Source organism: Spermophilus citellus, assembly GCF_964194105.1.
Source record: "Spermophilus citellus genome assembly, chromosome: 14".
Classification (NCBI taxonomy): Eukaryota; Metazoa; Chordata; class Mammalia; order Rodentia; family Sciuridae; genus Spermophilus; species Spermophilus citellus.
The window spans coordinates 61,434,173-61,459,659 of record NC_138194.1 but is presented as its reverse complement, the minus strand read 5'-3'; the positions used below and the strand labels follow the sequence as shown (position 1 = coordinate 61,459,659).

The window sequence follows — 25,487 nt, the reverse complement described above, 5'->3', positions numbered from 1 at the left end:
AAACGAAGGTTCACGACACTATTTCTGTTAATAAACTGAAATGCCTGCTAGTTCGTATTCAAGAATAGGAAGAAATAGGCTCTAGGGGATTTATAGTGCTTTGGCTACTTCACTTGATCAGTGGAGATGATTAACTATGATCCATGCATGGTTAGTCCACTTTTATCAGGCTCTCTGATATCTTTTGTTGATAGTTGCAGAGGTACAAAATGGCATCATATATCATGAAATACTACTACTACTACTAATAATAATAATTTTCTTCTTTTCCCCAATGTTTGTGTAGCCTCAATGTATAAATGCTTTTGTAAACCTTAGTACAGAAACACTGGAAATATCCATATTTCCATTTTTCAGAAATACTTGTGTTAATATTGAGCTGTATTTACTTCCAGTCTCCTGTTGTGTGCCCCTCCCCCACCCCTAGTATCTGAGTATACATAATCTATATGTGTTATATGAATCTGTAACTCTTGGTTATTTTCTAATGGAGACATTTCCTTTATCGTTTGTTAATGACATTGTTAGATTTTATGGTAACTAAATGCTTCCAAGTTGTGGCTGACTTTCTTTAATGCTCTTTATTGAGCTTTAACTCCCAACTAGAAAGTGTATAGTATTGTAATTTTTTTTGTTCATCGGTACTTATTTTTTACCATGAAGAACAGGAAACAATTGATTACATCACAGCAGAGCCCTAATGCAGCAGTAAAGGGCATTGATATTTTTTAATAGAATATGCTTGTCTTATATATTACAGTATGTTTACCAATTCAAATTTCAATTTTTTTCTTACTAATTTAAATTTCTAGAAAGTAATTTGGTTTCAGAAAATAAAAGCACTTTACTATTACTTCCTGAGATTAATTTTATACATCTTTATTCCTTTGCATTGATTGAGTTCCTGCTTTATGTTCATGTGATATTCTAGACCCTTATATTTCATAGATTATAGGAATTACAGATGGCTTTTTGTTCATAGTAGTGGTAGTCATAGAAGTAGGTGAGTAATAGGAGTCAATGAATGTTTGTAGATTGTGAATGAGTGACTTCTCTAAACCTACCAAATCTAGTAGGAAAAAATGAGGGAATTTGGATTGCTGTTAGAAGAAGAAAAGAAAGTACAAGTTCATTGATCTAGTAAAATAATTTTATAATTGTTTTAACTAAGACTTTTTAAAGTAATCAATTACATAAAGATTCTTCTTTACTATTAACAGTTGTTTTAAACTATTTTAATTAATAATGGCAATACTGAAATTTCAGAACAATGAAACAGTGTGGCTACCATGTTGTTTTGAAACAGGATTTAAAAACTTATAAAATTTTATAAGATAAAATAAAACTTAACAATGTCCAAAGAATTTCCCAAAAAAGAAAATGACAGATACTTATTTATTTTTGTTGAAACAGGTAAAAATCTAACATATTCTCTGAAGGTTTTTGATGTACCTATACTTTAAAACCAATCTAAGAAGACTTCTTAAGTTCAGAATGGATCCAGCTTTGAGTCAGATGATTGCAAAGTTCAGAGTCCTTGATAGCATCTTTATAGGAACTGAGAAAATGGGGATTGTTTTGACTTCTAAAATTTAGAAGACCTTGTATCTGCTTCTGAAATAAAAACAAAACAAAACTGGCCTGGTATTATGTGAGTAGGTGGGTGTGATACTTCAGACTGGTTGTGATATGTGCATTTTTTTTCCCCTTTGTTGTTGTCAATAGAAAAGATTGATCTCTGGACTGGTGAACATAATCTCTGTCCCAGTCAGAAAAGGAGAGAGGAAATTAGCAGAGCGGTTGGTGGAGAATGATATCTGTCAAAAGAAACACTTGGAGAGCACTGAGTGTAGTAATAGGTGACTGCCGGAGAAAAGGGAACTTTGAATATTGTCAAGGTAAGGAACAGATGAATGTTTTGATTTTGCAATTTACTTACATTCCAGAAAATCGATCTGTAATTTTTTTTCCCAATGAATTTTAATTCTGAAGATTTTTCTCTTTTCCTTATTCTAGTGCCTGTTGATAAAGAATTTATATTATGTTTTAACCATTTGTGTTTGAACTCTTTGGGGGTGGGGGTGGGGTGGAGACCAATCTGGTAATGGGAACTCTGTTTGATAGCTTTGGGTGCAAAGATATCAAATGATCAAGTACCAATTTTTTTTTCACTCTTTTCTTGTTGTAGTGTTTTTCTTGCCATGTTTCATAATACATCTGTTATAAACTGAGCAACGCTTGGAGTTAAAAGAGTAAAAGCTATGCCATGATTTCTGTGTTTATTGTAATGAGGAGATGGTGTTTTCCAAAACAGTTTGTTGACTAAACAGGCAGAAAAGCACTTTTCGGTTTATTATTTCTTATGATCAATTTGGATTTAACTTTTAGGTGAATTTACTTCCTAAGCAGAATTCGTATCTGTAAACAAATTTTAAAAGATGATACTTAACTTCAGGAAAACACAAATATAAAAAAGTGTATTGCCGTTTGGCAAAAGACTTCTGTAAGTCTGCAACATTTAAAAATTCAGGGATGTTCTGAATTATGGGATCGGGGAGTTAGTGCCTCTTCTAATCAGCCCTGTTCCAGGTTTAGCAAATAGTGGACTTGTGCAGAAGCATCAATGAATCAGGATAAATTGTGCTAAGATAAAGTCAACACCAATGTCATGTGATACTGCTTGGCACTTAGTGTTTGGGAAGGATTTGAAGTTCTGTGACTGACTGGCTGATGGCCTGACTTCATGAAAAGAGAGGGGTAGCCAAATGTTTGCACTTTGTGACCATTCCTCTGGAACCTCACTACTGGCATCCAGCCCACAATTCTTAGTCTTTGAAATCCCGACAGATAGTTATTGGCTTGTTCTTAAAGTTCCTGGACACGTGTTGGTAAAATGAAATAATTCCCTGTAGAATTATACAATCTGGGGGAAACTTTAATCGTGATTTGTATTCTGTGTCTGTATATCCTTTCATCCCTCCTTCATGTAATGATGATCTTCTGCATAATTTGTGAAAGACATCAGTTCAAAAGAGAAGGGAAGTGATGCAATTAGTTACTTAGTTGAGATATCTCCCACCTTGGTTTCTGTCCTCTTACCTTATGTGTATTGTTACTAAAGTAGTTTTTTGAGAATTCCAATTTTGGTTCATTAGACAATTGAAATCTTGCACAGAGAAAAAAAAGGTGTCGATATTATAAACAACCTAATAACAACCATCCATGATTTTGAATTATTTACTTATCTTTATCAGAAGAAAGTAGCTGTTTCAAAACAGAATATTACTTTTTGTCTTTCTTCCTATGTATCTCTAGGAAGGTTAATATTATATGATTAAAATATCTAAATTGCATATTAAAAACCCAAAAGGAAATTGGGCTTTGCAATTTGAGGCCATTGTAGATGCACAGTTATCATCTTTACCCACCCCCATCGCATTGTGATCATATTCTCTGCTGATCATGTGGAATGTATCTGTGGCCTGATTTCAGAGAACCATTGCAAGAAGGAGCTTCCATAGTGAAGGCAAAAATGTATGGCAAAGACACACATCTTAATCCAACTTAAAGTGTGTTGTTTGTTATAATATGCAAATACTGATCCCGCAGCCACATGCATCAGGAAGACCATGTTGAGTTTCTTCTCATTTTCTGCCCCCTCTCTGTGAGTGTGTACATACTTTAAAAATGATGCATTTAGGTCAACACAAATGTGACTTTTTATTTTACACTGTGGAGTTTTCTTTATGTTTTATTTATTTATTTTACATTGCATTACAAAATCTATTTCTAGTTATTTCTGAATCTTTGTAATAGTAATGGATACTTAGAAGAATGGGGTTCAGAATCAGGTTAACCCAAGAAGTACGGAAGGACAAAAAAATCACATAATTCAAATTTGTAGACACTTGGAATCCATTGGGTTCCTGGAGTAATTTGTAAGCACAAAAAGCAAAGAACTACCAGCTGAAAAGTCAGTGTTGTGAGTGAGACTAGCCTGAGGAGGCACCAGAGAGTCTGGCCTGTGTGGCAAGTTTCAAGCACTGAGGGGACATGCCACAGCTTGAGTGGGAGCTGGAAAAGGCAAGATGCTAGCCCGTTTCACCCCTATGGTTTTGTTTGTTTTGTTATGGTGCTAGTAACCGGGGCCTCTTTACCACTAAGCCACAACCCAATCCCTTCTGGTGTTTTAAACCAGACCCAAATACACAGTGCTCAGTCCTCTAGAATGCACCTCGGAGCTGTTCTCTCATTACATATGCCATTTTAAGGGGACTGGATAGGTATGGGACAATTATAAGTTGTGTCTGGCTTGAGGAATTTGCTCTTATAAAGTTATAAAGAAAATTCTAAGAAAGAATTTTCCAATATTTGCCATATTAAAACACACACACACACACACACACACACACACACACACTCTCACATACATCTCCATCGATTTCCTAAAAAATGCAAGAGGAAAGACCATGAGAGGAAAGAATGGGAGGAAACTAGCTGTAAAGCAGTATATTTTGTTCATGCATATCACAGGATGGGATATTTAGAAGGACCAATTTTTAAACATTGTATGTGTTTTGAAATCCACATTTGTAGTACTGAAAAGGGTGATTTTTTAAAATGCTCATTTAGATAATGCTGTTCACTTTCAAACACTGGTATTGTTATTAGCAAAAAATAGAAAGTTATTTTCTTAGGTGAAACTGCTGTTTTTAGAGAGTGTCTGCATTTATTTTTAGGTTTTCTCGGTCATGTTCAAGGGGTCTGATAACATTAATGGGCTTTACCCCACATGGAGCTTTGAGCTTATTGTAGCACTGCACACTGATCCCAGGTCAGTGTGATGCGTGAAATCAATTTATTTGAATCTCTTTGCCTCTATAGGAATTTGGCAGCGTGCCAGTTGTTTTCATTTAATGTTCTTTGTGTTGAACACAGACAAGCAGGCATGCTTTTGTATTCTTCTCTCTTTTGGTCTCTGTCTCTTTCAGCTAATGTTTTACTCTATGGATTTTGAAATGAAGGAAAAATATATTATGTATATGATTCTAATCATTGCTTAATATTTGTGAATGTATGTGTATATGTATGTGTGTGTCTCTGTGTGTGTGTGTGCATATGTATCACTTTATTATCTTTTAGAGGATATTTTTGATGTTCCTGGGTTTGGATGGTCACTTTGTTTGTACATAAAAATTACTTTAGAGTTTTGTTTAGATAAGATTTTTGATGAAATATCATCAAGCAGATCCTGGGTGGTATTTGCTTACATTAATAACTAGTCTCAAAACTTGAAATCACCATATTAATTAAACAGCACAACAGATGTTTAATTTGTGAACTAGACTATCAAAATCATTTTTGGGAGCGATTTTGAATTTGAAGATTCACACTTTAATCAAGCACACATTAAAAAATGATACTGATTTGGATATTTTCTTTGACTAACCCATCTTCGTTAAGACACTAGTGTTTTACCTAGATGGTTCCATGTGAATTTTTACAAAGTTCCTGACATTAGGGTCATTGTTTTTTTTTCTTTTTAAAATTGGAAAGGTGATGTGTGGGCATAACATGGAGATTTCTATTGCCAGTAGATTCAGACCCTTCTATGGATGTTTTTGTAGGCAGCAGGATTTGTTTCTGGGTCAGCTTTAGGAAGAGGTGGAGAAGGAAGCGATAGAGAGCTAAAGGAGAATGTTCTGTTGATGCTCCGGGCAGTTCTTGCGGAAGTTGATATGCAGAACCACGGAGCCCAGGCTTCAGGGTCAAGCTTATACCCAGCAGCCCTGCTTCCTTGTTTAATTACCTGAAGAGCAAAACAGTCAGTCCGGGGGTGTGTGAAACCTCAGTATCTCTGCAGCCGCCTGGCGCTCTGACATCCTGCAAGGCCAGCCCTGTCGTCGGCCAGCGTCAGGCTGGCTCACGCCCCAGGTTCCTTTCTTTTAGGAGGCATTGTGTGAAAGAGGGTTTGGTCAGGAATCTGAGGTTCCTGCCAGCGCTGTGTGCCCTGGTCTATCTCCCCGTCTCTCTGACAGATATGTTTGATTTTTTTTCTTCTTTAAAGAATTAAACATTTAGCTCTTTCATTTTATACTTCTAGCCTTGATATGAAACAATCTCTTTCAACATCAGTGGAGGATTGACCTGAGTTATTGGGTTCTTATTTTTCTGCTTCCTGTGATATGGTGGCCTATGGCCTATGTGTGTTGTTCTTCTTGGGTCAGACTCACTAGTAGTAGTTCAGTGTGGAACTAGTAGTTCTGGCATTGTTTTTATGAAGCTTTTTTTTTTTTTTTTTTAATCTTTCTGTTCATGAAAACAGAAGAGACCATTTTTTAAAGAAAGAAAGAAAACTTTTAAGATTGGGTGGTTCCCCCCTCCCCCTTTCCTTGCAATTCAAATAAGGTCTCTGACATTTGTCTGATAAAGGTGAGAAATACTACTGGGAGAGTAATGTATCCAAATTTGGAGAGCACCCTAAGGTAAATATTCTAAGAAATGCTGGAGATGGAGCCATTTGGGAGATCCCTTCAATTTAACGAGATGTTCTCTTACCAAGAGGAAATCTGGCAGGTTCTTTATCCATACTGTGGGCTGATGAAATGTCCTTGCTGTGGGTGGGGGAGCAAAGGTGGTGGTGGGGGAAGTTTCCTGAAAAGGGAGAGGAAAGTGTGACTGACTGTGCCGTGATTTGTTTTTTCCAACTACTTCATTGGGATTCTGTCATGCAGTCTGAAGGGCATTTACCCTTTAGATGCACATGTGTGCTTCCCATTAATGTTAATAGGAGTTATAGGCATGTAAGGAGTGCAGTATGTACTTTAGCCTAGTGCAGAAGTATGGCTCCAGGGAATTAATTCCCTACCCCCCATACCCCCCAAAGAATAAAGGGATTGCATTGTGCAGAACAGAGTTTGGTTGGAGTTATTCTAAAAACTTTCCTTCATCTTATGTTTATGGAAGTAATGTCAATGTTTTAAGTATTCATATACCTCAGCAGTGAAAAGTATATAATCATTTAAATAATTGGATTAGCCTGGTATGCCTTGTGGAGCTGGCATTGCCATGATCTATCATGCACAAGTGTCAGTAGCTCTACCCGAAGTGTTATGTGTATCCTTAGGCTTTTTTATGTGTCAGCCTATTGCATTTCTTCAGAGCATTTCTCTTTTCAACATCGGTATATATGCTGGGCGTGGTGGCACATGCCTGTGATCTCAGTGGCTCTGAAGGCTGAGGCAGGAGGATTGCAAGTTTGAAGCCAGCAGGAACAATTTAGTGAGGACCTACACAACTTAGCAAGTGCCTCAGTGGTTAAGTGCCCCTGGTATCAAAAAACAAACACACTACACACAAACAAACAAACAAAATCAATATACATGTGAACAAAGAAAGCATATAAGTATACTTTAAGCTAAAATCAACATTCCCAACTTGTGTGCTCCACTGGCAGACTGTTTATACCTCCTTCAGGCTCCCAACTTATTGGTAGTTCTGTTCTGGCCAGAGCTTTCTTAAATGCAGGTGACATTAGCTCCATTTGTATCATTAAGTTTTGGCAGAGGAAAGCATATAATTATTAGGAAAAACTAAAGGCCTTTGAAAAGTGAATGTGGAGAGTTGTGGCTTACAGGCAGCATCAGGAATCGAAGAACAAAATATGAACAAGAAAAGGAAGCTGGCACTTTGTGCTGAGTGTGCTCAGTAAGTGTGGAATAAAGTGGCAAGAAAAAAAAAATAGATCTGTAGGAGAGGAGAACGGGAGGAAATGAATCATCTGAGAAAATAACCATATTAGTAACTGTGCACTTTGTCAGTTTACCAAAAGGAATAGGAAAGGATATTTTGACATACGATTTCAGGATATTTATAACAAAGAAGAATTTTAATCAAAAGTTGAAGTGAGAATTGAAATTTCATACAGAGTAAGGGCACTGAGCTGAGATTTGTAGATTTTAATCATTCTTCTGTGTATTTCAAAATATATAGCATTAAATTATATTCTGTCTGGTCTTGTGGGGGTAGGGACAGGAGTGATGAAGCCTTGTAGGGTTCTTATGAAACATTAATTTTAGAATTTACATTGTTATAAGAGCAGATATGCTGTGCTGGGAATCATTTGAACAACAAAGTGGTTTTGGAATGAAAATTTGTCGTAAAATTAATTGTAGATAAAAGTTGTGTTTTAGTAAGTTTGAATCTGTTTGTAAATGTGGCCAATTACTATGTGTGCATAGATTCTGATAGTTTTCAATGTGGAGAGATGGAAGTGGAGAGTTGGTTAGAAATAGAAGTCCTATGGGAAAAAAAATGATGAAAAAATTCTGGGACTTTTTTTTATTGCTGTGTATTTGCTCCACCTGGTGGATTTTGTTGAAAGTGTTTTAATCCATGTTAATGAAAAGAATACCCTTTAGACAATTTCTCTAAAGTACAGGAAGGTGAATCTTTTATTTTTGTTGCTGTGTAAAAATAGTTTAATTCTTATGTAGGTCAAAACATTTATGTTTTTTTTTTTCAGTTCTTCCATTGAATTTAAAATAGTGTTTGTGGGGGGAGGGACGGGGGTTTTGGGGTTTGAAGTATAATACATGCTCATTTTGGAAGATTTGAAAAATACAGGAAAATAACTTTACTTCCCATAACCGTTGCATTATTTTTAAGGCTGCATGTTATCAGGAAAGAACCTGTTTGCATTTGAATTTATTTGAATGTATGTGGAATGTTAAATATTATGCCAAAGTATGATGGTAATGGGAATGACCTTGATTGTAATTATTTTCAGATAAAGCTTCCCTTAGAATTCCCAGGCTCCCAAAAAGTCAGTGTTTTGCAAGAATTGCTTTTATTAAACTGCATATCTACAGTAGGCGAAGGTAGTAGAGATTAAAGGTACCTCATGCATTCATAGGGCTGTTCATAGGGGTGGTAAGATCTGTTGTTTGTTGGGCTTACACAGATTGCTTTCTCTGGAAGTCTTAAGGATTCAGTTGTGCTTTGATCATCTTATTGTTTTCCTTAGGTTATTCTTTTTTTTCTCCTTCAGACTCTAACAGCTCTGTAACAGAAGGTGAAGTTTTGAAAACAGTGTCTCCATATGCAAGGGATTTGGAGACCTTTTTATTGTCTTTAAAATTGTCATTCATAGTCCTCATTAGCATTTATTGTTGCAAGCGTACAAGCAGAAAATGTGAAATTGGTATGTCATGAATAGCCCCACAGAGCTCTGGAGCCCTCCGATTTTGCCTGCAGTGTGGTGTGGGCTGGGCTTTGAGGGAAAGCCGTCCAGATGGCTGCCTGCACAGAGCAGAGCTGCAGGTTTTTGTCTCTGGTGCTGAGAGGAGGGAAAGTTCATTGGAGCATACGCCATCACCCTTGCGTTTTAACAAAACTAACTCGCCATTAGTCAAGATGGGGAGGTGGTGACATTGAAACAAAGGTTTTCCATATAGTGTTACAGTCCTTGTCAAGAGAATAAGGGCTGGTAGTTAAATGTCTTTTATGTTATCTGAGTGATTTTTGTGGCTATACAAAATGTGAAGAAACTATAAATAGTAACATTTTCAGATTTACATGCAAGTTTGTACATTTTAAGATTGTTCTTATGGGAAAATGTTTTTATTTGAAAAGACAGGAGTTAATATAGCTAGCTTTCAACCTTGTGGATTACTAAAAAGTGTTTACATTTTAAAAAGTAATTTAATCCCATGGTAGTGCTTATGGAGGAATCTATATATGAGTAGGTTTTGAGTTTGCAATTAAATAATACAGCATTCAGTTGATGCAAGTATTAAAGCTGTTGTAGCAGTTTGGGTTTGTTTTAATATTAGGTTTTGAAAATCAAAAGTTGTTGGTGGCAGAAAGCTACAATATATTGTGATTTCTAAAGGCTTGTCAGAAATCATTTGTATCAATTGCAGATATAGATATTATTCATTTCCAACAAGTGATATTTTGTCTTGAACAGAGTTAATTTTGCAAAAACACACATCAATGCCTACTATGTGCTTAAATATACTAAGGTACATTTTCTTTTATTCCTCTATGGAGAAAATTATATTTCCACTACAGTTCAGATATATTGCTTGAAAAACCATTGAAATGATATAAGTAGTATTTTGTTTTGTGGATATTGAAGATGGGAAAAAACATCATAGAGACTGGCTTATCAGTTTAGAAAGTCATTATTATTTGAAATATTTTAAGAATTTTCCAATCACAGATTTTGAGCCTATTATTAATTCACCTTAATTAATAGAGATACAAAAATCGAAGTGACCTGAGTCCACAGGTTTAACATAGGTCATGGGTGAAGGGTAGGGGTTGTAACTTCTAGCTCTCTGTCTGCCACTGCTGCCCCAGGGATTAGGATTTCTTATTAAGACCCTGCACGTGTTCTCCATGGGCCACTGCTGTGGAGGGTGCCTTCTCTGTCCAGTGGTCAGTGCTCCAAGCAGTGAGGCCTTTCTGCCTCTGTAATGTCTGTATAATGACCGATTAAGACAAACTTCCTCTGTCCAGTGTGTTTCCTTTTACTAGGCTCCATCCCATTACTGGCAAGTAGGCCCTCTTGGACAGCACTAAATAACCCTTTGACCCCATGGTGTTTATACACCCTTCAGATTCTGAGGGTGGCAATCACTTCTCCTGTTCCTTTGTCAGTTAAGCAAAGTTCTTGTGTGTGTGTTCTGGGGGGGGGGGCAGCTGAAAGCTGAGGAGATGCAAATGCTAGCCATTCCTTTTCCCCAGAGGAAATAATTGGGGGGGGGGGACTAGCATCAAAGTGTCTAGTTGTTTACAGCAGACATTTACAGAAAGGAGTCAAAATGAGAGAGAACCGCTTACCTCCATGAACTTTTTAACTTGATTCTTTTTTCCCCCTGTCCTGCTCATCTCTTTGTGGTTGGCTGTATCTCACCTTGCAGCCTCAAACACAAGCCATTTGTTTCTCTTGTAGACAATGTCTAATTGGATTTATGTTTGTCAGTAGACAATCTATTATGGCCTTTATTTAATACAGTTTCAGATGTCTTTCAGTGGCAGAAACAGATTAATGTACATTTTTATTAGGTGTGGTATCTATTTAATTGACTGTCAAAGTGATGAGAAGTTAGGAAATCATCCAAAAGAGAGGTCCATCTCCTTAGCCCAACAGCTCACACATTAGGTAGGTTTGCCCTGTCAGTGGGATGCCTTTAGAAAACACTAATAGCTTCCAGCTGGGTGGAAAATCAAAACCTTTGGGGTCTGACAAAACTAGCAGATTTGAATTTGAAAGCAGAGCTAATGCCTCCATTTTATTTTTTACCACTCGCCCATAAAACATTATTTTCCAATATGTCAGCCTCATTTGGTGGCCAGTGGTCTGAAATTGAAAGTGGAACAAGCAAGCGGAGAAATCTGGACATTAGTGAGTCCGCCCTTTCAAGCTGGTGTGCCACTTTGTGGAAGGGTCTCCTCTAAGAGCAGGGGGGTCTTAATGACCATTCATCAATGCTCCTTGGCTGATCATTGAGTGCCTTCTCATTCAGTTTATCAAGTCTTGCACATAAAAAGTCAGAATAAGCCTTATTCAGCTTTGTTAAAGCCAACTAGAAGTAAAATGCTCCGTTTGAACCCATTTTGCCCTTGTTTTTTCACTTTGTTAATGCAGCCCTGCTTAAATGAGTGCCTTTATTGGGTCGGTTAGAATATCTGAAACTATTAATTCTCTTGTATTGAATAGCTGGTGGCAGGCCAGAGCAGATGGGGTAGGAAAGTATTTGGTTGGGTGTATTGCTTTCAATTAGGATCAATGAGGTTTCAGCTCCTTTGAATTAACTCACTTAATACCCACTGTGTGCAGTCACAATGTATCACAACAGCCTGCTGGAAGCAGAGAGGGAAGTTGAGAAGACCTATGGAAAAGCTGGGATTCTCCCTTCACCAGCATGGAGGGCTTTCATCAACTATGGACAATGTCAGTAGACTGCTAGTTCCTCTTGCTAGGTCAGGTTGAAACAAAGGAAAAAAAAAATTGCAGTGTAGGGCTGTTCTTTGGATATAAGTGAAAATACCTTGATACCAGAATGCCTTTCTGATGAGTGGTCTGAAGTTACTATCAGAAACCAAATTATGTATATAATGATTGTCTTAGAAGCCCAGTTCAGAAAGTGATGATTTAGATGACTTTTTAAAAAGTGCCTTAAAAATGATGTGTGTTCTTAATTAAAAGATGTGCATTAATTAACATGGCTCTTCTGAGGAAGTACTTAATTGGTTATTAATGTATTCTTTGTTATTGTTCTGATACCTTTTAATTTAATAAATATTTCCATAGTGATCCAGGGGTGTGTTTTGTACAGGAGTAAACTTTTACAATACATAGTCTAGTTCCCCCCCCCTCCATTCACCTACATAAATGCATTCATCATGTTATTGATTGTCTATTTTTATTATACAGTTTGGATGTTAGAGATCTTGGCTTCTTGTGCCCTTTCTTTTTTCATTAGAAGGAAAGTTATTTCTGTCTAAGTAACTATATAGAGCTGTGTATCCAGGTTTCCCAGTTCAGGGAGAAATGCCAACTGAGGTTGCCGCTTTGCTTGCTTCTGTGGATTAAAGAATAAGAGGGGGAAACTGTTTCCTTGAGAAAAATGCTGAACTAGTCTCAGATGCACACACATTCAGTTAGGCCCTTTCTGCAATCAGACTTCTAGGTGAGAATCTCCAGGGATCCAGGTTTTGTTGACGTGGATCAATTTAAAGTGGCAATTACTGTAGTCAGATAACAGCTTAAAAAGCCTTTTTACACATAGAAAAGATACATAATCACACAGCATATGGAAGTTCAATTTTCTGAGCTGTGGTTTAGGGACTTGCAAGTGTACCGATATTAAGACCCAGTTTTAAAACCAGATATCATCCAGTTTTCTTAAAGCGTATTGCATTTTTGTCATATGATTTTCTATTTTAGAAGTGATTCACCGTGCATATTGATGAAAGGTTGGGTTTCCCACTGTGAAAATGTTTTCTTTCTAACATAGGTATAGTATTAAAAAAAAAAAATCAGTGGTGTGTAGCATTGAGTGGCTTTTAAAAAAATACTCTATTTAAAAATGAAAATCCACAGATTTAGGATGCTGGATTCCATAAAGGCCCTTATAGCAGGACTTAATTGATTATCACACTCATGCCTGCTGTAAAGCTTTCTGTCATAAGAATGTTTGAGCTTGGTGCTTAACTGAACTGAAATCCATTACATAGAACCTCATTACAAGTGACATCTAACTAAGATGAACAAAAAGATTGGCCTCATAAATAGGGTGCAGTATACTATTAGTGACAGAACAGAGTAATCATTATGAATTGTAGTCTTTTTACAAGTTGTCTCTGACAGTGATGGATTTTTGAGGGGTTCACTGGCTGAAGCAGTGCTTCTTGGGTGTAGTGTTTAGGGGCTATCGAAGTTCTTATTGATTGACGTTGTTTATCGAAGACAATCTATTTTTAGTTTGTGCAAAGTGTGTGTGTGTGTGTGTGTGTGTGTGTGTGTGTGTGTGTGTGTTGGGACTATGCATGAGGTTTAGGATGCGTGAGTAGATAGAAGTCAGAATCATTGCCCCTGTTTTCACATGGGATTTTACAATTTCTTGGAGGCAGTATGTAGGGGGAAAAATCAATCTGAGCTAAAAGCATATGGAAAGTGTAGAATAAGCAAAGGACAATGTTGACCAGCATGCAGGAACAGCAAGAGTTAAAGGGGATGCTCCTGTCTGTCATGTTTATGAGCTTGCAGGCTGGGAAGAGTCCTGACTAGAATTGTTTCTGTGTTTATAGTGAACTGAATGCACACTGGAAAGGTAAAGTCTGAGGGACCTACCTGTCATGTGCCCTGTTGTTAAAACAAACAAAACAGACCCAGGAAAGATTTGCAAGTGTTAAATTGAGGAAGAGTTTTAGAAGAGAACAGTGTTTTCCTTCTGCCTGACATTTTTGTGTGTTTAGAAAAAGGCATGCAAGGCAGGCAGGCATATGTCTCTCCTATGAGGCAAGGATGTTTTACAAAGGACTAAAGAGGGACTGCTGAGAAGAAAATAGCCAGCTTTAGATAAAGCACTATAACAAAGGCTCGTAGTTTTATATATCATGGTGTCCATTAAAGCTTAATAGGGAAGAGTCCATTGAACCTGGCTGGGTGCGTGTTATTCATGGGCAGGATAAACATTTAAGAGTGTGCAAAAAAAAAAAAAAAAAAAAAAAATCAGAAATCAGGAGGGCATGATTGTTCAGCTTTTGAAAAGACTTTACAATGAAGATTTTGTTTTTATCTCCCATGGATCTCCACGCAAGGTAGAGGAGAGTAAGCTGAAAATGTTTGGAGCATATCAACGCAGGGATCCCAGGGGGTTAAAAGCACTCTAGTAAAATAAAGGTGGTCAGATTCTGCTTCTAAAAAGTGTTCTATTTGACACATACTACTGAGAAGCTGACAAAAGGAATGATTCTGATACTTTGTTCAGGATGATAAACTGGCACCATATACAAAGTCTTATAAAATATTTTTTAGGCTGGAATTTCTGGTTCAATAAACAAGCTTTGAGGTTGGTGCCTATGTTTGTTTTTGAAATGTAGCTCTTAGTTATGTCTGTTAGAGTGTGAAGAGGAAGGAAACCTTTAATTGTGAGTAGTGCTGGGGAGGGCAGGTCTACATTTCCATCTTTTTGGCAAGATAAGGGTTAACTTTTCACGGGATTGGGGGGGGGGTAGCCGTGAATGAATTATTCAGCATTTCACTTATCTTTCTGCATTTCACTTTCTGCTTTTTGGTGCTCTGGAACTTGCCTGAGAGAGAGAGAGAGGTAGCGCTGGTTAGGGGAGGCAGGGGTTGTGATACTTTGCACACACATCCCTGTCATTGTTCTGCCTGAAGAGACAGGGCTGGGTTCAAGGCCACATGTGCGCCTGTCATCCTCCACATTTCTGCTCCAAGTGCAATCCGGAGTGTCAGCTCTCCATCTGTCTCTGCCTGGCAGGCGCACGCGCCCAGCACCCTGCCTCGGGCCATGCCGCCCCAGCCCCTCTGATGGCCCTCCTCTCCGCTGCCCCGCGCATTCCAGAACAGGAGGCATGAGCCCGCAGCGCGCTTGCTCTTAGGACAGAGCCGCTTTCTGTGTGGTACACGGGATTCCAGGATGCCTGGTGAGTGAGCCCTGTTCTGCTCCCCCTGCTTTTTGCAATGAAGGAAGCTTACTTTTTTATTATGCACAGAAAAGACTGTCTTCCCCACAGCTGCTGTATTTGGTGAGGGCAGGAAGCAGCGGAGGGGGGTGAGGGGGTGACAGAGGTGTGATTGGAAGGTGACATTAAGGGAACCATCCAGATCTGGCTACAGGGGTGTAGGGTGTGGAGCCCTTGCTCTTAAAATTTGAGAGGTGTGTTTTAGAGACTGGGGGGGGGGGGGGTGGTGGCGAGTGCAGCCACGGTTGTTTGCCTGCGCAATTCACTTGAGGGCTTTTAGCTCCAGGGAGAAGTATTGTTTCTGTTCTGGATTTTGGGACTGTCATCTGTACCTTGTGTCCTGGAAATTTTCATCTGTGTGGAAGGGAGTTTTCAGATTATGGCGGAATCCTGGGAGAAGGTCTCTTTAAAATCTGTTTATGTCAGAGAAAGTAAAGGGAGCTTTGGAACTATAAGGAATTTCAGTCTTGCCCTGAATCATGGTCTTTAGATGTCATCAGGCAAATAATTGAAATCTGTTAATTTAAAAATTAAAAAGAAAAAAAGAACTCTGCTGACTTAGTGAAGCTGCTGTGGTCCTGGAAATTTAGTGTATGACAATTTCCTCTGAAAAATATTATCCTTGGAACCTGGAGTGTTTCTATTCTATGATCATTGCCAGTGAAAGCTCTGCTTATGGAGGAGCCTGGGCGGGGGGTGGGGAGGGTTGTTCCTCCTGTTCTCAAGAACTGTCTATATTGCCCTGTACCGAATGTGGAGCAGCCTGATAAAAAAGACAGGGCACAGAGAGATCCTCCAGCTGGCTGATTTGTGCAGATAATTTGGGTAGGACAGGCAGAAGAGGCTGTGCTTGGTCACAGAGTTTGTATACCTCACAGATGGTGTTTTGAAACATTATCTGCCAGTTTTCTGCAACCACAGTTGTGTGTAGGTATTGCCAGTTGTTTGAAGAATGTTTTTCCCTTTAGGATGCATCTCATAGTTCATCCTCATTGTTACTGATATATGTGCAGAAAGGATGCATTTGTGGCAGAAATGTATGTAGTTGAAATATGGGGAAAATCAATTTACAAAAAAGACAATGACTGAGGTCTTTGAAAGGTCAATTTAACTCTTTAAGCTCTCTCATCTTGATTTATATGCACCATGCAACCAAAGAGGTAGTGTGCACTGAGTGTATAATATGGAACTGGTGTGGAAAGTGCATGTGTGTTTTATTTCACCAGAATATTGGAGCAGTTTTGTGTGATTTTTTTTTTTACATCATAGTTCAAGTGTTCTTTGTTTTTATACTCCTGATGTGTGTTAAATGATCTGTCAGTGTCTTGAAGAGTCTATATATGTTAGTTTGGTAAAACAAACACCACAATAAACCAAAACCGCTGTGAGTGATAATAGGTGAAAGAGATTAGTTAGGACTCTTGGCTACTCCTTACTAATTACATAAATTTAAAGTAAGCTTCAAAGGATCCTTATTTAAATACATTGAATTATATCTAAGGCTTTAGAGTCATTGGAAGTTTGTTTTAGTGTTAAGTTGTTAATATCTGACTGGTTCAACAGCAATAGTTTGAAGTGTGGGCACTGTTTCTCTCTCTCTCTCTCTCTCTCTCTCTCATCAACAGTGTTAGAAAACCTTGTACTTGGATACAGAGAATATATCAACAGCTGTGACTATGAGCATGTGCCAGAATGGCGATACTTGAGCAGATCTGACACTTGGCTATTTTTGACACCCATCTGTACTTTTTAAACTCTACTATGGGGATGGACTACCTCTTAATATGTTTTTAGTATATTTTAGTTCATACATGTGTATTTATATTAATGGACAGTTTTAACCATCTGGGAAGCTTTATATTTTGAAATAAGACATTATGGGTGGAAGATTAAAAGGATGTGTTTTATGTAACCCATTATCATCATTGTTTTTTTTTGACTACTCATTTATATATCAACTTATATTGTGATAGCTCTCATATCAGAACTGGCTCCTAGTTGTCTAATATTGATGGAGTTATTCTCATATTGAGGGCCTCTTTCATAACATTGGGGATCCATGGATATAGAAGTTCAGAAACAGTTTATTCAGACATACAATCCTTGGGGTGAATGGGTAAAGAAAAAGTCTTAGGGCAGGGTTTTTTTATGAACCATTTTAGTTAAAAAAAAAAACAAAATAACCACCCAGTTTTAACTGTTGGTAGCATAGTATTGCAAAATGAACTATGAAAAGTCAAGGGAGTTTACGTGTACTTTAAATAGATGAAACTATTTTAAAATGATTTAACTCACTATAAGGAAATATCATTTCACTACCTGTCACTTTTGTAACAACTAGATCCTTGTGTTTAAGAGAAGGAAATGTTTGCTTATGAGTAGGCTGGGAGACCTTGGGCATTATATTGTTTCAGGAGGAGTGATTGCAAGCTTTCTGAAACATTTATATTTTTATCAATCTTTGTATAATATTATCAAAGAACATATGTTGACCTACAAAATGCTTTCAGGACTGTTTCCTTAAAAGGACAATAAGTGAGCACAGTCCCTGTAGCCCAGAAATAGTGCTGTTCTTTCAGAAGATGGCTAGTATTAGGTCAGACCACCCTTTCTCAATGGTCCTGCTGTCCAGATGTGCCTGGAACTTTTTTTTTTAAGTTCAAGTTTCCAAAAGGAAAAAAAAAAAAAAAGGTTTGTTTTCAAAATCTGGTTTTACTTAAGACATCTCCATCCTGGAGTGCATTTCATAAATTGCCCACATATTTTTCTTAGCAGAGAACTTAACTGGCTGTAATTTTTAACACATGGCCACATCATGTGATATTTTCAAAACACTTACACATAGCTTTAAGAAGGTCCCTGCAGAAATGATCCATCCTCTCACAGTCGGCCCATTTTTTAACAGCATATCTGCATTTTCCATTTAGTAGAGCTATATATTATTAGCTTACATTTTTGGGTAGTAAAACAGTGCATTGCTGATTGTAAAACATGGACTTTATTATCTGCTGAAAATTGATTTGGCATTTATAGCCACTGTGTACTAGACTGTTTTTCTGTTTTTAACATCAATGCTTGCAAGCGATGATTTGTGTAAAAAACAGAAATGAAATTGCCACGGACAGACAACTGTTAGTGTCCCTAGTAACTGAACAGTTGGGTAATGCACCTGGTTATATATGTATATTTTAATAGATGCATCTAAATGCTATTATGCAAGAATAAAAACACTCATTCCATTCACTGACACTCTGTTTTACCTTGCAAGTTGATTTGCCATCGTGTAGGCTCTTTGCTGTTTTAAACAAGCCTCATGCCAGCTATTAAAAGTAAACTATATAAGCTGTAAATATCCAATTATAAATGTAGATTATGCAGACATGCTTCTTTGTAGCAGAAATTCAGAAGTTCCAACTTCCCTTCAAGCACTGCTATACTCACCCCTCTAACTCTTTTCTTTAACATTCTTTTCTATTAATATTTCTGAGTACTTAGCCTAACTTTCATAGGGCATTTTTCTGTTCGGTTTTCCACTGAAAAATATATGTTTTAATCTTTTTTTCATTTCTTGAGAGGTATTGGTTATAATTTCTCAAGGTTTTTTAAGACAATTAATTGTTTTATTTTCTAGAGTAAACATTTGCATAGTGGGCATTATATAGCCTACAAATGTTTATTAACCACCTCATCACTACACTGATAATTGATATTTGCAAAGAAGATGCTGTTCATAGTAATTCTCTGAGCAGCCTTCTGAATCATCAGAGGAGCAAATACATTTTAGAGCTGGGAGACTTATCTTGCAAGTGCCTTGGGTTTACAGATGTTAAAACTGAGGCTCACAGAGATCAAATAACATGTTCAGGTGGCTCATTGAAATCAGAAGCTCTTCCCAGACCACTCTTTACCATACTGCTGCTTAATCTCAATTTACATTAAATCATGTTGGCACGTTAGTGTTAGCCTTACTTCATTGTGTTTTATCTTCAATCCTGGATTGCCCTCATATGTTTTCTTCCCTCCTACTTCAAGATTGTAAAGCTGTGTGAGAGAAATTCTGAAACAGCAATAATTTGCTCTATGGCAAAAGTGTGCCCCTCAGATTTATTTTAGAATGGTTTGGAAGTTTAGGGAAATACATGTGGTTAATACCCAAAGTATTAAACAGGACAACCAAAGAATGTCTGCTATCACAACCAAAAAGTTGCTTTAGTAAGGACATTCAGGTCCTAGACATTTGCTGGTTGCTCCAAATTTGTCAGGTGCCAGGTAGGTATGATTCACCCTTCTATGCCCTCAGGGACTTCAGAATTCCCTGTTCTAGGCAGAGAAAAACAGCTCCTGGGTGTAGGAGACTGATAAAGGAACACAGAGGAATGCGGAGGCAATGGGACAGTTTAATTATTACTAGAAGGCCTTGCCTGTCTCCTCTTACTTGCTCCAGATTGGATCTCAGTTAATGTAACTTATTAATTTTTAGATGATTGCTCTTAATACTAAGGACAGGGCATTCATTTTTATTTTATTAAATTTTTATTTCTGTATGTGTGAAGATGGGTATAGTAGCATGTCTTGAAAGCAGTTTCTTTGTATGGTTGCAGCTCTTTTTAGCTAACTGTATCTAGTGAAATAAGTCATTAACTTAAATGACTCATAAACTTGAGAACAATAGGATTTCACACCTGACCAAGAAGCAGGTTTATCAGGCTGGCTTTCTCAAACAGCTGTTTGCATTAATTAATATTAATGTAAATGTACTTTCTGAGAATGTCTAGCTTAATTATGTTTTTCAACCCATAGAGTTCCAATCAAAGGAATCAGGAAATCCTCTTAATCTCAAAGGGAATATATAACTGCCATCTCTGAGCAGAATAAATCTCTGATAGTATACCAAGAGAAGATTTTTATTGCAAACCTCTATATGCCAGGCCCTGGGCTAGGCACTGTATACACTTTCTAATTTGCACTTCAGCACTGCAAATTGTTTCTGTACTCCCATGATCTATTTGAAACCTTAAGATCAGATAAATGAAGTAGTTTGCCCAAGAACAGGTAAAATTAAATGGCAGGGATGGGATTCCATGGTCACTCTGCTGACTTTGGATTCCTTTCTGTTTTTTTTTTTTTTCTTTAAAAGAGAGTGGGTATGTTGAGGCCTTGAGGTGGTGGGGGGGGGACCTGTTGTAATGGAGACTGGTGGAACATTGAAAGGGAATGTTTGAATTTCAAGTATAGTGGTTTAGAAGGCAGATTTGTTCTCTTTGCTGAAAAATAAAGGCAGAAAAGTATGAGCATGAATTCATCAGAATGATCTCTGTTGGAGCAGGTTAGGATGTTGTTGGCTCTTTGTGTCTCTGCTCCTCTAGGCATCAGGGGGCTAATGCTATTATTTTGAAAAACTTAATAGAAATTATAAACTTACTACCTGACAAAGCTGAACAGGTTAACTAAAACATCATCTTTCTTGACTGGTAATCCTCAGATGGATGATTTTCTGTGTTTTGGATTAGTAGAAAATTGGAAATCAAATGGTATGTTTAAAACATTGGCAGAAAAAAAGTTGTTAAAAATTGTGTAGTTTTTAAAAAATAAATAAGGTTTCTTGGTGGTGCGACTGCTGGCTGTTCATGACTGTCCTAGGAGCTCCTAATCCTGTAGGCCTCCTTAGCAGAGGGTGAGCACACAGTAGGAAGCAGTTCTCTACTCTTCCTCACCTCCTGAGGGTCAGGGGAAGCAAGTAGAGTTTTGCTTTCTTGAGAGAAGGCTTCATCCTGTTTTCCACATTTCCCTTTTAAAGGCTAAGTGTTAAGTGTACCCTGACTCTGCTTTATTGGAGATATTCTTTTAATTCTGCATGGTTTATTAGCATCATACAGAGTAACTTGATGCTTACGCAAGAAAATAATTTTGAAAGTACCTAGGAGAACATGATACTGTGAAGACTTCAGCTTTAAGAGCTGTGTAATTAGATAGGCAAAATGCTCTTTAGGAGGAAGGGATGTGAGAGGGTGTCTTTATCATGTGTTTATGGCTTTAACAAGAGTCTTAATGAGGTTGACGAAATAAACAGCATTCTTAACAATCTGGGATGGTTTTGATGGGGGTACTAAGTTATTTGGAACTTCAAGAAAGACAATTGCTATGCTTCTGAGCAGATCCTCACTTTACATTTGAACTTTGCGTGATTTTTATTTCAACTGCCTTCTCCGGGGCTTGTTTGCTGTAACGATTCTCAGGTTATTAGAATGAAAATAACATGGTAAACTTTGAGCTTCCCGAGGTAACAATTTCTATATTCTCCCAGTTGAAACGCTTAATGTATTTCCTGACAAGCTTTAGACTGGAAGGAAGAAAGGTCTGGATTCTGACACTTCCTCTGTGAGATGGGCAGTACTTATTGTAGTTGTATCTGAAGTTGTGGTCAATATTTAACAGTGATACTGGTAATTTGGTTAACATTTACATTTTAATTTTTTCCCTTTAGTATTACTTATGTTTGTACAGCATGGAGACAGAGAATATATAAAAGAAATCACAGCAAAAAGTTTTGTCCTTAGAAAACACTTCTTAAATTTGATATTCCATGTTTATTTTCTTACTTAAACTTCCCAGAATGTTCCTGGTAGTTGGTTTGTAAATTATAGAGAGTGATAGAAATTGAGGCAAAACCCAACTTCTTAATTACCCAGGCATTCTTTTTTTTTGCTGGTGTTTGCCTGCTAAACATGAAGGAATGAAAAACACTGATAAATGTAGGTGTGATTAGGCTCTCAATTTTTTCTATTCAGTCTTTTTAAGGAATGTCATTGAAAGGAAGAGTTACCTACCCTCATGTTGGTCCTCTTTAACTGTTTGCCTCATAGATTGACTGATGTCCTTCCACTTCTTTTTCATCTGTGTCTATCTTGATCATCTGTTCTGGGTGTCAAATGTTCGGTGTCATAACAGTGTTGATAAAACTTTTTACCAAAACTTCTTGGAGAATTGAACCATTTCCAAGTGTTTTCCAGAGAGCAGATTCTTTAACTCCAAAGTTGCTTTTGTTTGCTTGCTTAACACATTTGTACTTGCTAATCAGTCATTTTGAATGGCTGTAGGTTTCCATACTTAGCTCTCTTTTCCATCAGTTGGTCTGCATCGTGTTTTATCTTTGAGAGTTGGATTTGTATTATGAACAATTAATATACTATACCTTATGAAGCCATCAATCCTAAATGGAGTGTTGAGAATGTCAATTCCTAGTGGTGTTACCCTGAGCAAATCATTTTATTGTCTGCTTGACCTTCACTTTCTTTGTCTTGAAAGTGGGAACAGTCATTCTGCATTGGGTACCTCACAGGGCATTGGTCATGACAACTGCAGGTGTGCATCCCTTACAGCCTTGTACACATGCAAGGAGTGACTGCATTCAGGCAGTGGTGCTCTCTGAGCATAAAAGTAGGAATAGTGACCTCATAGGAAGCAGTTCTAGACTGTGTGCCTGGGGAGTTCTATCTGTGTTGAATGGAATTCTCTGTCTTTCCATCAGCTGCTGACTGTTCTCTGTCTTTGCGCACACCTTTTCTTTTACCCATTCCAGCCATATGCTAACTTGGAAGCCAGAAAATCAAACTTAGAATGTTGAAACATATAATAAAAGGCATGCTCCAGGGAGAGCCGGAAAAGCCCATTAAGTTTCTCAGGTATTAATAAACAGCAGTTTTCGTTTGTGGCATCAATACAGGTCACTCAGAGGCTTTTACTCCCTTACTGATTTTCTTCCCTGGGTAGGTGATATTGCTAGAAAGCTGGATTCTGCATAACCTTTTATTTCAATTCTGTATTATCCCAAGACACTGACTCTTTTCTTCACTGTTTAAAATAGACATTTTAAACATCATCAATTCTCCTTGATAAAGTTGCCATTTACATTAAGATCTTGATTTCCTGGTTCTAATAATTCCATTCCAGGCTACCTGTGAGCCTGGCATACAGTAGGCAATCAGCAAATGTTTGCTTAATGAATGAGCAAGTGGGTGAGGCTCTCTGGTATTCACACAGATTTCAAAGGAAAGAAATAATGCACAAAGCACAGTAATTAACCAGGGAAAATTTCAGAAGTGAATCTCATAAATGTTTTTGGTAAATGCTATTTAAGAATCAAGCATTTTCTTTCAGAGTTAAGGGAAAAGAACACATTTTTTGGCTATAACAGCTTTATCAGTGGCTAGCTGCATATCAGTTAATATTACCTGTATAATAATCTGATAATTATGTTTATTTAAAGTATAATGCAACATATAATACTCAGTTGACCTGTGAGGAAGGGATGGAGCGGTTAATCAGTGTCTACTAACTAGGTGCAGTTAGGAGCAAGAAGTTTTGGGTGTGCTATTGCACAATAGGGTAACTATAGCTAACAATAATGCATTATATATTAAAAAATAAAAAAACAAAGGATTTTGCATGTTTTCACCATAAGGAAGTGATAAATATTTGAGAGGCTAGATAGGGTTGTCCTGACATAAACATTACATAACTTATCTACATGTATCAAAACCTCACATGGTACCCTATAAACATGTACACTTTTGTTTTTGTGTTATCAATTTCAAAATTCAAATGAGAACATAAACTTTTCTGGTATAATTACTCACATTAGAAGCAGAGTCCAGGGCTTTTAGTAGTTGTGTATAACATTTTGGGAAATGAACTCTCCCTTTCCCTCTGAACTCTTTCATATAGTTTGTCTTTTCATTCTTGTCCCCCAGTTGGAGATGGGTATAACTTCTTCAATCTCCCATCAGACATATTGAGTAAGATTCTTATAGAAGACAAATATTAAAAAAATATTTTTATCTCTTCAGTTACACAGGAAATTCAGCCAACAGTTTCTTCTATCAATAATCACAGATGAGTAGCGATTTGATAGGCTGGTGAAATGTATCTTAAGTCTTCAGAGAGACTGCTAGGATAATTCATTCAGTGTATGATATATATATATTTTTTTTAAAAAACATCATTTCTTATTTTAATTCTTTCTTTAAATATTTTTGCCCCTTTATATTTGTTGCAACATTTACATTCAATCCTTTGAAAGGCATAGGGTAAGACTTGAGTTTCAAAGGATATCATTGTATAACATACCTCAAAATCTTGCTAATTTGACAGAAATTTTATAAGTATTTCTTTTTTGAATTAGTGCCTCTTAAAAATTCTTGGAAGGTCATGATACCTTCTTAACTGATTGTCCTAAGACAATATTGCCAATATTTTGTAATAGATTAAAGATTTTTGCAGGGGTAGTTCAGCACTTTGGATACATGTTAGAAAATGGTATATATAGATAAGAAGTTCCAAGCGGGGTCCATGAAAGTATCCAGCTTATCTGGGAACTTTTTGGAAATACAGACTCTCCATCTTACCTCAAATCTACTGAATTGGAAACTCTGGTGTAGACTAGAGTTTGAACCAGCTGTGTCTGAACCAGCTCTCTGGGGATTCTCATGCATATTCAACTTGGAGAATCACTGTTATAAATTATAATTTTTCCCTCTTTGTGTATTCTTGAGAAATACCCCCTCTTTGGTCATAAATAAACCACTGTGGTTCCTAAATAAATAGAAATCAATATACTTTATTCATTTAAAATGATCTATGAAAATACTTGAAAAACTGCAGATAATGTATGTGTTCAGAGCCTTGGTTTCTGGTGCTGTGTGCAGATGCCCGCACAGCAAAATTGAGTGGGGGTAGTAAAGAGGTGTGTTTCAACCCTAACGTTGGAATGTCCGCTCCTTCTGATAGTTGCTAAGCAAGTAAGTGTGTTTTAGTGCACACGAGAACCATTTATTGAACTCTCGTCTCCTGTGGAGGCCACCTTCTGGTTATTCATAATTTTGTGAATTTAGTCAATCCTCTTTAGAGAATCAATGGAGGTAGACCTTGTTTTCACAATAAAATCAAGCACTCTTGAAAGTTTAGAAATACAAAAGTTTCCCTCTTATTTATCTCTGTTCAACACAAATAAATGTTCAGCATAATTAAAAAATGTTTCCTCAGTAGTGCCTCGAGAAGATTTATTTCCTGTGTCTCCTGAATCTTCTGTTGTTCTCTTTTGTGCTGGGCAGGGCTTCAGTAAGCATAGTCTGACACGCTTTGTGGCCTTTGCCTCCTGTGATAAAATAGATTGAAATGATTCCTGGCACCATCTGCTGAAGAGGAGCAGCCCTGGAGGACTGTGCTTTGAGAGAAAGTGACTGAATGCTAAGAAATGTGGAAGTCTA

The 25,487-nt window shown here is 37.3% G+C and overlaps 1 protein-coding gene across 4 annotated transcripts in view; it reads left to right on the top strand.

Annotated features, from left to right (window-relative positions):
- RUNX1T1 (RUNX1 partner transcriptional co-repressor 1) overlaps positions 1 to 25,487 on the top strand; it is a 139,546-nt gene that overhangs the window by 24,166 nt on the left and 89,893 nt on the right. For 2 of the 4 annotated variants that reach the window (XM_081265808.1, XM_081265809.1), the window contains exon 2: positions 1,726 to 1,898. The exons of the other annotated variants lie outside the window; for them this stretch is intronic. In XM_081265808.1, the coding sequence (XP_081121934.1) occupies positions 1,811 to 1,898 (88 nt within the window). In that variant the 5' untranslated portion in view covers positions 1,726 to 1,810. The remainder of the gene's footprint in view (positions 1 to 1,725; positions 1,899 to 25,487) is intronic. 4 annotated transcript variants of the gene reach the window in all.